This window comes from Canis aureus, chromosome 3 (assembly GCF_053574225.1).
Source record: "Canis aureus isolate CA01 chromosome 3, VMU_Caureus_v.1.0, whole genome shotgun sequence".
Taxonomy (NCBI): Eukaryota; Metazoa; Chordata; class Mammalia; order Carnivora; family Canidae; genus Canis; species Canis aureus.
The window spans coordinates 83635977-83649785 of NC_135613.1; the positions used below are offsets into that span (position 1 = coordinate 83635977).

Consider the following 13809-nt stretch of genomic DNA (forward strand, 5'->3'; position numbering starts at 1 on the left):
GTAATTTGGGCCTCAATTTCCTCATTGGCATATGAGAGGGTGTGATTATGAGTCTCTATAATATTAGTTATTAAGTAATATGTGATTGCCACTTAATATGATTTATGGCTGACACATTTGGCAAGAATACAGAAAGTAAGCCATAGAGATGCATCACTGATCACTTACAGTCCTTCAAAGAAGTGTAATGACATTATTATACTGTAGTAACTTACACTTTGATATAATGAATAGTATATTAAGTTGTCTGAAATTCTTTCAGCAGATTAACAAGATACTTGCAACCAGAAAATAGCCTAACTAGTTAGGTCACTAATTCATGGAAGCATAATCAAGTGACATATAGTTCCAAAATACCATGCTTATCTTTTGAAGGTCACTTAAGAAAATAGCACAAGTGTTTGTAACATTATGTTTTGCTTATGAGAATAAAACTGTTCGCATTGTCAGATCATGAGGATATTAATGGTGAGAAGGACAGATGCTAAAAGATGGTAGGTTACAGAGGGATTAATAAATTCATTACTGACATGCCAATCACGTACTCTAGATAAAGAAGATATGATTTGTATCTATGTATAAACAATGGTTCACCAAAACACACGTGATATTTTCTCTTAAAAATTAAGTCACAAAATAGAAGTATTTTACTAATCATGACATGAAACTTAGTGATTCAGAGCTGCCTACTTTCTGTTAACAATATGAAACTTTGGCCATCTTATTTTTATACAAGCTAAATTCAATTTCCAATCTCATATTCTGATACCTAGAAATAAAAGCATTTAAGTCTGAAAGGTTGTTTTTTTTAAAAAATCACTAAGACTAAGAACTCAGGTATTTCCTATATGAGGTAAGCATTAGACCTCTCAAGATTATGTAATTTTTAACTTCAGGTACAGGAATAATAGTTTTTGAGGGGAAAAAAAACAAAAAACACAAATGCCCCTTTCCCAAGGAAAACAAAAAACAAAAAACTTTGTACAAAAGAAAGCTTTTTGCAAAAACAATTACTTTACAATCACTAATTCTAAACTAGACATAAGGCCTAATGAAAGTGAAGTAAGCAAAGGAGCTAAACTACTTACTTGGTGGAGGAAATAATGCTACAAATGACCTACTTCAAATCTCATTAAGAGAAGTCCCGGTAATTATCCTCACAAAAATTCTAAAACTAAGAGTCAAGAAACAGACTCCTTCTACAACATATACACACATACACAGGCTACATACTGTACAGTGAGGCTTCCTGCCTGGTAGAAAAGTGAGCATCTCAGGCAGAGAAAACTGAAGCTACATTTGCCCCTTTCACTCTAATAGATGACCAGTAACTGATTAATTTAATCTTTGTCATCAAATAAACGGTGTATTTCCTTTACTCTTACAAGAAGAGTTTTAAGTTTGTAAATTAAATATCTGCAGGACTTATTCTATTAATTGCTTCAGTTCTGAGTACATGCAGAATTGCCAATATGACAGGGAGAAAGAATGAAACGAAACATCTGTGTTACCATAGTCACTGTTATTCATCCACAAATGTCTAAAGCCTTAAAAACTTTCTAAACTTGCAGAGATAAGAGGCAAGTAACAATACTAAACTGTGCATTCCATCAATTTTGTATGAACACATAACTCTTTTTTAAAGGACTCCATTTACTTTCTTAACAATGGTTATGGCACAGTCTAATTTCATTTCAATATCATACAAGTATCTTTCTGTGAATTCTATTAGATGCCATACAAAATGCATTAAAAGGAATCTATGCATCCACAAAATTACCTGACAAGCAATGTGCACGAGGTAGACCAGCTCTTTAGATTCACAGCCATTTTTCGTTACTTCATTCTGTTCTTCTGAAAGGGACAGCTACGTCAAAAAAAAAAAAAAAGAGAGAGAAGAGAAAGTCATGATTAATGAGTAAGAATAAACTAGGCATTCAGTAATACTTGAACCCTCACATCAACTCACTGTAAATTATGCCTTTCAAGGGTACTCTATTGCTTATGGAGGATAAAGAATTCAGGATGTTTTAAAAAATATGTTTCTAAGAATTGTCTTTGTAGTTTAAAGTAGCACAAACTGCATAAGAGTAGTAAATGAAATACCTTCATTCAAGAGCAGGTCTTCACTCCCCTAATTTATTTAGCACATTTGTGGGCAGGCTCTGAGAGACAGCACGACCAACTAGTTAAAGGAGAGCTCATGCTCTATTGGAAGAGATTGGAAACTGGCTTCCCAGAGAACAGGTGGGGACTGCACACATGTGTCACTTCAGACTTATTATGTATATCTACACATCAGGTTTTATTTTATTTTTACTTGAACAAGAAGCTACAATTTAGAAACTGAGTTGCTTCATATGAAAACAGAGATTTCTAGCTTCTATTGAAAAATCAGAAAATCTAAATTATTGGACCTATATTCTCACATAAGAATGGCTGGAACTGAAAAGTGACCAAACCCTTTAAATGAGGCATGCACTCTCCAAGACTTTGGCACCAGTATCTCAGCTTAATGGTAACTATCATTCTTCATGCTGTTTGCTTTGTTATTTTAACATACACTATTCTCTTCCTGCATTTATATTACATATTTGCCCCATCTAAGGTTGTAAATTTGCAAACTCTGCTCTAGAGACAGACAGCCCTGAGTTCAAAAGTGTCACTAACTAGCTGTAGAATATTGACCTACCTACTTAATCTCTCATCGGGAAAATGAAAATGATTAACAACACCTATTCTCCAGTTTGTGAGTAGCAAATGAGATAATGCATTTAAAGTGTTCACCAAGATGCCTACTACTCATAAGTACTTAATGTTACTTATCATTATAGTTAATATTATAAAAAAGAAAAGATAGACACATTCTCTATTTTTGAGAGCAGTATCACTAAAGTACTTTTAAAAACACTCTGGTTTTTTTTGTTTTTTTTTTTAATTGAAGTTGATTCAGTCTAGTATACTGGAGTTGGGGTTTTCCAGTAACTAGGAAGTTGAGTTTTTTTTTTTTTTAAGATTTTACTTATTTACTCATGACAGACACAGAGAGAACGAGAGAGAGAGAGAGAGAGGCAGAGACACAGGCAGAGGGAGAAACAGGCTCCATGCAGGGAGTCCAATGTGGGACTCAATCCCAGGTCTCCAGGATCACACCCCAGGCCGAAGGCGGCGCCAAACCACTGGGCTACCGGGGCTGTCCAACACTGGTATTAAGCAGAAGTTCACAAGGTAATGATCATTCATTTTCAAATCAGCCCAAGCAAGCCAGATTTAACTATAAAACCATACTTTCAACAAAAGAATTAGGGGTAAGAAAAAACCTAAATGAGCTAAAAAGGGAAGGTGATAAGACATTCATGAGGGATCCCTGGGTGGCGCAGCGGTTTGGCGCCTGCCTTTGGCCCAGGGCGCGATCCTGGAGACCCGGGATCGAGTCCCACATCGGGCTCCCGGTGCATGGAGCCTGCTTCTCCCTCTGCCTGTGTCTCTGCGCCTCTCTCTCTCTCTGTGACTATCATAAATAAATAAAATTAAAAAAAAAAAAAAGACATTCATGAGACAGAATAGACTCATGGACATGCTCAGAAGCCTGGTTAAGGTGCAGGAAGATAAAGAATCTATACTAGACCGGGTAAGGAGAAACCAGCCAAACCCTGAAGACTGCATGTGGACTGGAGTGATGAACGAAAATTCCAAGGAAAACCTTGTAGCAAAGAGTCAACGCCTACCCAACCCCAGATCAGTGCACCAAAGGCTGGGGGAAGAGCAGGAGCACGGAGTGAGGTGAACCTGTGAAGGGTGTGGAGCCTCCTCAGCACATGCAGCTAACTGCTGTGGACGGGGAGCACAGCAAGAAAGCTCAGAGAGGGTCTCTTGAGGCATTCAAGATATTCAAAAACTGAAGGCTGGAGGAGGCACAGAAAAGCCCTGAGAAACACCATAGAGGCAAACCAGGGCTTCAGAGAGAGCTCTATGCCATGGTCTGCATCCGCAGTGGGGGAGACAGAAGAAAGCTCTCGTTTGGCACAGAAGATTGGGGAAAGGACTGGAGAACAAAGACAACTAGCAGCCAGGCAGTAAAGAAGAGACAGAGAAAGAGCATGCTTCTCCTCAATTCAGAAAACTAGCGGCTGAGCAGTAAAGCACAAAGAGATCTTTAGATACCTCACCAATTTTCAATTCCCCTCAATGGAGGGTGTACAAAACAACTCTTGGATATCCAAACCGTAAGGAAGAGTATACAATTTTAAAATGTCAGTAATCACAGAAGAAATAAAGACTAGAAATAAAATCAACCTTCTTAATCAGAACTAGGGTGGAGAGGAGAATGAGGACAGAGAGAAGAAACTCCTTCAAAATGGGCAAAAAGACTGGAGGGCCTCACAGCAAAGAAGGATGGTCAGGTGGTATCAATAAAATGGCAGAGTAGGCAACTCCAAACTCCATTCCCTTCACAGACGCATGAGAAAACAAGCAAAAACTCTCAGAATCAATTTTCTCAGTAATCTAGAATACAGCAGAAGGTTTACAATCACCATGAGAACACTGAATCAAGGAAAAAAACCAACATAACTTGCAGAAAAGCTTTGTGGTATCTTTCCCTGCCGTGGCCCCATGCCTTCCCATCTCAGCAGCACTCCTGCAGGTAGCAGCCCTAGTTCCCAAGGTGGGACCTTCTTCCCTGGGTCCAGAGAGAGTAGAGACATCATTAGCAAACTCTTGTAGCTGTCTGTTCTGATCTGTCTGGCAACTCATGAAGAGTTGACACAAGGGACATGTCTCTTTTTCACCTAACTTGGAACTCATTCAGGGATTTTAAAAAAACAGCATTGCTAAAATACTGTAAAGTGAACTAAAAGTCTTCAGTCACCTGAAGCAAGACTATACTTAAGACATAATATAGACAGTTTAACAGCAAGGAGAAAGAGGTGAGGAGAGAAGTTCCTTGGGAAATGAGAGTATTCAAACATGTCTGTGTAAGCTGGGGCATTGAGAAAGCCATGATTACATTCAGGGTAGCATACATGCACACCAGACAAAAGGATTTCCTTATTTCACCTCCACTCTCCAACCTAAGACAGAGCTGTAAAGAGCCTGATTAATTGTTGAATGCGTGCTTCAGCACAAAGGAAATGTGCAAAGACTCACTTATTATTTATTTTCTTTACTTTTTATTTTTAGTTCTTGGCATTCAAGGAATTCCCTGACAAAACACTATCTGAACACAAGTAAAAGAAGAGACGTCAGTGAGCACATAGGACATGGAACACAATCTTTTCAAAAACAGTCTGGAAAAGTCACTAAAAACAGAGGCTGCAACCCTCAGGATCAAAACCAGCAAACCTGTGGTCAGGGACAGAATCTGATTTCCACAGTTACCATATTGTAACATCCAAATGTCCACTATGCAACAACAACAAAACTCACAAACTATACAAAGAAACAGGAATGCGCATTATAAGCCATTCATTCACAAGAAAAAAAAAAAAGCTATAAGCCAGTAGAAACTATCCCTGAGACACCCAAATATAGGCCTTAACAGATCTTAAATGTACTTTATAAAACACTCAAAGAGCTCAAAGAACTAAAAACAAAACCTGAAAAACAATGTATAAATAAATGAAAATATCAATGATAAGAAAGGAAGTAAAAAAGGGAACAAAAAACAAATTTGAGGAATGACTAAAAACTCTTACTAAAGGGATCTAAGTAGTATAACTAAAAATTCACTAAAGGGATCAACAGCAGACTTGGGAAAGAAGAAGAATCAGCTGACTCAAAGATAAGATAAGTCAAAATACAGGTTTCCCCCACTCTCCAAAAGTAGAGCATTCCTCTGAAACCTTTAAAAGGCAAAATGGTATAAAGTGAAGAGTATCCTCTGCTTTCCAAAAGTCTGCATTATGCCACCTTACTTTTATGAAAGACCTCTATTAGTTAATACCTGTTTTTGCCAATTGAAAGAGATCAAAAAATGATTTTCACACTTATGAAAATAGCCACTACTGTACTAACATAGGTATTCATCAAAGCCAAGTAGTATAAGGGAAAGTTTCAGAAAGCAAGAGAAACTGTATAGCCCAAAGAACAGAAAGAAAAAGAAATTTTAAAAAGTGAAATGTTACACAGGAACCAGTAGGATATTTTCAAGAGACCAAAACATGCATTATGAAAATCCCAGAAGGAAAAAGAGAAAGACATATGGAGATTATATGAGTAGTGACATCAAGAAGATGGAAGAATGAGAGAACCCAGACTCTAGACCCCCTGCACAGAAACAGAGATAAGCAACTACCAACACACAAGAATATCTTTGTGAAATTCTAGAACTTGGGAGGTGAGGCCAACACAAACACTTGGATGACAAAACCCGGGAAAACTCACATGAGAAGGGAAAGCATAGTTTCACATGACTATAGTCATCCCTTTCGCAGGCCAGCACAGCACCACACTAAAAGGGATTCCCTAGGGCTATGGCTTTTCGTTGGGGGGTGGGGGGTGTGAAAAAGAGCCCTAGAGAGATATCCAGCTTCCCCAATGCTGAGGAATGAACTTCAGGAGGCCCACCTCTGTCTTGCCTCACAGGGAACACTGAAGGAACTGGCAGGAGTAGACCACCTGGGGCCACCTAGTAACAAAGAAAGGGGATGGGGGCACAAAGCAACCAGGCAATGGATATTGGTGGTAGCACATGTCCCCGCCAGCAACCTCACCTGATAAGAAAGTCCCGCCTGAAGCTCTGCCCATCTGCAGAGACAAAATGGTGGCCAGGTAAGCTCAGGAGATACAATCATCAGTTTTGGCTGGTTGGAGTCCCCAATCAACGGACCATCCAATCAGAAAGAACAGTCAGTGACACTACCAGACTCCAAAGTCTGGCCTCCAGGCTGCACTCTGATGCAAGGCACAGCCTGTGGCCCTGCCCAGCCTGGGAGGCCAGCAAGTGAACAACTTGACCAGGCACAGCCAGAAACTCTAACCAGTAGAAAATCCAACCAGTTATCCTGCCCAAATAGAGCAAAAGATGTGTATACCATCTATCATTACACAGACCAGCCTGTGTCCCTTCCCAAAAGCACAGAGAGCCTTCTAGCCTTCCTCAATCACTGAATCCCAGCCTGCAGACCCACCTGAATACAAACACCAGTCTGACACGACTTGGCCATTCAGTGCAAACTGTGACCACAACTGACCAGGGATGATTACTGAGCCCAGCCTGCATCTCTGCAATCCAGCTCAGCAAGTGGTCCTACCTGATAACAGAGCCATGCTGGCAACCCACTTAACCTCAAAAATTGTGCAGGGACCTCACCCATCAGAGATCCCAGCAGCAAGTACCACCTATCTACAGATGCTACCAGCTGAGTCATTCAAACTCAGAAGCTAGGGTGACTCTTCAAAGTCTTTCCCTATCAAAAGAACCTATAAAAACTGGAAGAGGAAACTACTTCCTCAAATGAACAAACACCAGTGCAAGAAGATAAGGATCATGACAAATCAGGGCAACATGACATCACCTAAGGAATAAATATCTAATAAGTGATCCTAAAAAAAGAAACATCTAGGAGGTAACAAAGAATTCAGAATCTTTTTTTTTTTTTTTTTTTAGAATAATCATCTTAAAGAAATCTAGTGAGGGGCACCTGGGTGGCTCAGTGCTTGAGCCTTTGGCTCTGGTTGTAATCCCGGGGTCCTGGGATCAAATCCCACATCATGCTCCCCATAGCGAGCCTGCTTCTCCCTCTGCCTATGTCTCTGCCTCTCTCTCTGTGTCTCTCATGAATAAATAACTAAAATCTTTTTTAAAAAGTAGTGAAATACCAAACACAGAGAGAGAGAGAGAGAGAGAGAAAACTAAAGGAACCTAGGAAAGCATTACATGAACAAAATGAGAAGTATAAAATGCAGAAATGATTTTTTAAAAAACCTAGAAAGCACAGAGCTAAAGGATATAATGATTGTGTTAAAAAATTCAATAGAGAATGTCAACAACAGACTCAATCTCAAGTAGAAGAAATAATCAATGAACTTGAAGACAAGTATTTTGAAATTATCTAATCAGAAGAGCAAAAATAAAAAGAAATGAAAAAGAATGAAGAAAGACTACAGAACTTATAGGATACATTAAGTGCAACAATACATGCATGATTGGAGTCCCAAGAAAAGGAGAAAGGGGGGCAGAAAGTATATCTAAAGAAATAATAGCTGAACACTTCCCAAATTGAAGAAGAGATATAGATATCCACGTATGTGAAGCTCAAATATCACCAAATGTATTGAACCCAAAGAGGATCTATTATATTCAGTCAAAAATCAAACAAAAAGAATTTTCAGAGCAGCAAGAAAAAAGAGAATTTCATGTACAAGGGAATTCCCGGAGTTATCAGATTTTTCATCAGAAATTTTGTAGACCACAAGAGAGTGGAATAATATGCTCAAAGTTCTAAAAGAAGAAAACTGACACACAAGAATATTATACGTGGCAAGCTGCCCATCAGAAATGAAGGAGATATACTTCCCAAACAAATAACCACTGAGGGAGTTCACTGCTATACCTGCATTACAAGAAACTCTAAAGAAGTTCTTCAAGCTAAAATGAAAAGGCACTAAAACTCAAAAAAAAAGTAAACTCAAAATAAAGGTAAATACATATTCAAATTCAAAATTCTCTACTATTGAGAAAATGGTATGCAAATCAATTTAACTTATAAAAGTTGAAAGACAAATTAAAAATGACTATAAAAAAAATAAATAAAAATAAATAAAAATGACTATAGCTACAACAGCTTTTAAATAGATACCAAATATAAAAAGATGTAAGTTGTAATAATAGTAACCTAAAATGTGAGACAAAGAAAAGGACAGTTTTTCTATGTAATCCAACTTAGGTTCTTATCAGCTTAAAATAGGGTATCATATGTTATTTTATGTAAACTTCATAGTAATCACAAAGAAAAAGTCTACAGTAGATACAGGAAAGAGAAGAAAGGAAACAAAATATAATGCCACAAATACTCATCAGATCACCAAGGAAGATGGCAAAAGAAAGAAGGTTTTAAAAAAAAAAAAAAAAAAGGAACTATGGTCAAACAGAACAATTAACAAAATGTCCTGAAGTATCAATAATTATATTTTGTATTAGTTGATTTATTTAAAACGAAATCTGTGAGGTCAAAGTCAATGAGATCAATGTTATAAGCTCGATGAGCAAATTCTAGACCCATGAGAAATAGTTTATAATCTTTTAAGTGAACAGTTTTCTGTATCAAACATTCTAGACAAACACAGTCGATGGCTGAATTACATTTGTGTGTGTGTGTGTGTGTGTGTGTGTCACTCCTTCTTTAATCATTTATCTATCGATGGGCATGAGTAGCTTCCACAGTTTGGCTATTGTAAATTAGCTGCAATAAATACAGGGATGCATATATGCCTTCAAATCAGTGTTTTCGTATTCTTTGGATAAATACCCAGTACTGTGACTACTAGATCATAGGTTAATTCTAATCTTAATTTTTTGAGGAACCTCCACACTGTCTTCCACAATAGATGCACCATTTGCATTCCCACCAATTGTACACAAGGGTTTCTTTTCCTCTACATCCTTGTCAACATTTGTTTCTTCAGTTTTTGATTTTAGCCATTCTGGCAGGTGTGATGTGATATCTCACTGTGGTTTTGATTTGCATTTCCCTGCTGATGAGTGATGTTGAGCATATTTCTATGTGTCTGCTGGCCATCTGGATATCTCCTTTGAAGAAATCTCTGTTCCTGTCTTCTGCCTATTTGTAACTAGATTGCTTGGGTTTTTTTAGTGTTGAGTGTTGAGTTCTATAAGTTCTTTATATATTTTGGGTACTAACACTTTATTGGATAGATCATTTGCAAATATTTTCTCCCATTGAGATTATCTTTCAGTTTTATTGATTGTTTCCTTTGCTGTGACAAAAAGTGTTTTATTTTTATATACTCCATATAGTTTAGTTTTTGTTTCCCTTGCCTCTGGAAACAAGAAAGATGTTATTGTTATAGCTCATATCAAAGAAATTACTACCTGTGCTCTCTTTGAGGATACTTATGGTTTCAAGTCTCACATTTAGGTCCTTACTTCATTAAGAATTTATTTTTCTGGATGGTGAAAGAAAGAGGCCCAATTCCATTCCTTTCCATGTAGCCATCCATTTTTCCCAACCCCGTTTGAAGGGCCTTTTTTTCCCCACTGCGTATTCTTGCCATCTTCGTTGAAGATTAGTTGACCATGTAACTGTAGGTTCATTTCTGTTCCATTTTGATCTGTGCCTCTTTTTGTACTAGTACCATAAGGTTTTAATTACTGCAGCTTGAAGTCTGGAATTTTGATACCTCCAGTTTAGTTTTTTGTTTACAAGACTCCTTTGGCTATTCAGGGTCTTTTGCAATTCCACACAAATTTTAAAACTGTTCCAGTTCTGTGAAAAATGCTGTTGGCATTTTGATAAGGATTGCATTAAATGTTTAGACTCTTCCTAGTAGTATATACATTTTCTTGAAATATTTTATTTATTTATTTATCTATTTAAGAGAGCAGAAAGAGACAGAGACAGCACAACACGAGTGGGGGAGGGGCAGAGGAAAAGCAGACTCCCCACTGTGCAGAGCCTGATGTGGGCTGTATCCTAAAACCCTGGGATTATGACCTGAGCCCAAGGCAGATACTTAATCTGAGCCACTCAGGTGGTGCCCGACAATATACACACTTAAACAATATTTTTTCTTCCAATCCATGAGCATGGAACATCTTTCCATTCTTTGTCTTGCCATCAATTTCTTTCATCAGTGTTTTATAATTTTCAGAGTATAGGTCTTTCACTTCCTTGCTTACTTTTATTCCTAGGTATTTTGTTATTTTTGATACAATTGTAAATGGGATTGTTTTCTTAATTTCTCTTTCTGCTGTTTCATTATTACTGTTGAAATCTGTTGGATTTCTGTAAATTGATTGTGTATCCTGTGACTTTACTCAATTCCTTTATCAATTCTATGAGTATTTGGGAATCTTTAGGATTTTCTATATATAGTATCATGTCTTTTACAAAGAGTGAAAGTTTAATTTTTCCTTACCAACTTGGATGCCTTTAATTTCTTTTTGTTATCTGATTGTTCAGTTTTTGTGGCTAGAACTTCCAGTACTATGTTGAATAAAAGCAGTGATAGTGGACATCCCTGTCTTGTTCCATCCCTGTTTTCCCCAGTGAGGATGTTCACTGTGGTTTTTCATATATGGCCTTAATTACTAGAAGTATGCTCCCTCAAAATTTACTTTTTTTGTTTTTGTTTTTTTAAATTTACTTTGTTGAGGGGTTTTAGCAGGAATGGATGTTGTACTATGTCAAATGCTTTCTCTGCATCTACTGAAATAATCATATGGTTTTTATTGTTTCTCTTATTGGTGTATCACATTGATTTGCAAATACTGAACCCCTCTTGCACCCCAGGAATAAATCCCACTTAATTGCAGTGAGTAACTTTTTATTGTATTGCTGTGTTCAGTTTTCTAATATGTTGGTGAGAATTTTTATATCTATATTCATCGGAGATACTGACCTGTAGTTCCCTTTTTTGTGGTGTTTTTATCTGCCTTTGGTACCAAGGTAATACTGGCTTCATAGGAATTGGGGAGATTTCCTTCCTTTTCCATTTTTTGGAAAAGTTCGAGAAGAATAGGTATTTTTTCTTCTTTGAATGTTTGATACAATTCACCCGTGAAGCTGTGTGGGCCTCAATTTTTGTTTGTTGGGAGAGTTTTGATTACTGATTCAATTTTACTGCCCCAGTAATTGGTCTCTTCAAATTTTCTATTTCTTCCTGCTTCAGTTTTGGTAGCTTATATATTCCTAGAAATTCAACCATTTCTAGTCTGTCCAGTTTGGGGCATATAATTATTCATAATATTCTCTTACAATTGTTTGCATTTCTGTAGTGTCAGTTGTTATTTCTCCTCTTTCATTTCTGATTTCCTTTATTTGAAGTCCTCTCTTTTTGATGAGTCTACTTAGAGGTTTATCAATTTTGTCGATCTTTTCAAAGAACCAACTCCTGGTTTCATTGATCTTTTCTACTGGTTTTTTTTTTTTTTTTTTTTTTTTTGGTTTCTATATCATTTATTTCTGCTCCAAACTTTACTATTGCCTTCCCTTCTGCTCATTTGGGATTTTGTTTGTTTTTTTGTTTCTAAAGGAGTAAGGTTAGGTTGTTTATTTGAGATTTTCTTGCTTCTTGAGGTAGGCCTGTACTGCTATAAACTTCTCTCTTAGCTTTTACTGCATCCCAAAGATTTTGAGCCATTGTGTTTTCATTTTCATTTCTCTCCATGTAATTTTTTATTTCTTTTTTTGATTTCTTGGTTGACCCACTCATTGTTTAGTAGGCTGTTATTTAACCTTCATATATTTGTGCTCTTTCCAGATTTTTTCCTGTGGTTGATTTCTAGTATCATAGCATTGCAGTCAAAAGACATGCGTCGTATGACTGATCTTTTTGAATTTATTGAGATTTATTTTGTGGTCTAGTATGTGAGCTATTCTGGAGAATATTCTGTGTGCACTTGAAAAGAATGTATTCCGCTGTTTTACAATGGAATGTTCTGAATATATCTGTTAAATCCATCTGGTGTAGTGTCTCATTAAAAACCACTGTTTCTTGTTGGTTTTATGTTTGGACAATCTGTCCATTGATGTAAATGGGGTATTAAAGACACCCATTATTATCATATTGCTATCAATTAGTTCCTTTATGTTTGTTATGAACTGTTTTATGTATTTGGGTGCTCCTATATTGGTGCATAAATATTTACCATTGTTATATCTTCTTTTTAGATGGTCCCTCCCATTATTACATAGTGTCCTTCCTTGTTTCATTACAGTCTTTGTTTTAAAGTCTATTTTGTCCAATAAAGGTACTCCTATCTTGGCTTTCTTTTCCTACCCACTTACATAATAAATGTTTCTCTATCCACTCACTTTCAAACTGTATGTGTCTTCAGGTCTGAAATGAGTCTCATACAGGTAGCATATAAATAGGTCCTACTTTTTTTATCCATTGAGTTACCCTATGTCTTTTGATTTAAGCATTTAGTCCATTTACATTTAAAGTAATTACTGATAGGTAAGTATTTATTACCATTTTGTTACTTGTTTTGTGGTTATTTTTGTAGTTCTTCTCTCATGGTTTACTGGCTCTCTTTGTGAAACACTTGAACTCTCTTCTCTTTATTTTTTCCATGTCTATTACTGATTTCTGGCTTGTGGTTACCAATAGGTTTGCATATAACATCTGCATACAGCAGTCTCCATTAAGTAGATGGGACACTTAAGTTTGAACTCATTCCTTACTCTTCTCCTCCACCCCATGTTTTAGGTATATGGTTGTCATAGTTTACATCTTTTTATTTTGTGAATCCCTTGACTGATTTTTACACATATACTCATTTTCACTGCTTCTGTGTTTCCTACTTTTCTTATTTATGGTCTTTCCCTTCCACTGAACGAGTCCCTCTTTAACATTTCCTGTAGGGCTAGTTTAATGGTCATGAACTCCTATAACTTCTGTTTGTCCAGCAAACTCTTCTTCTCCTTCTATTCTGAATGACAGCCTTGCTGGATAATGTACTCCTGGCTGCAAGTTTTTCCTTTTAGCACTTTGAATATATCACGTCACTCACTTCTGGCATGCAAAATTGCTGTTGAAAAATCCACTAGCAGCCTTATGGGGTTTCCTATATATCAGTCTTCTTTTCTCTTGCTGCTTTTAAAATTCTCTTTTTATCACTAC

General features: G+C 36.9%; 1 protein-coding gene across 8 annotated transcripts in view; it reads right to left on the reverse strand.

The window, feature by feature from the left end:
- Positions 1–13809, reverse strand: part of ARHGAP32 (Rho GTPase activating protein 32) — a 291479-nt gene that overhangs the window by 112345 nt on the left and 165325 nt on the right. For all 8 annotated transcript variants that reach the window (XM_077894162.1, XM_077894164.1, XM_077894163.1 and 5 more), the window contains one exon: positions 1781–1867. In XM_077894162.1, coding sequence (XP_077750288.1) covers positions 1781–1867 — 87 coding nt within the window. The remainder of the gene's footprint in view (positions 1–1780; positions 1868–13809) is intronic.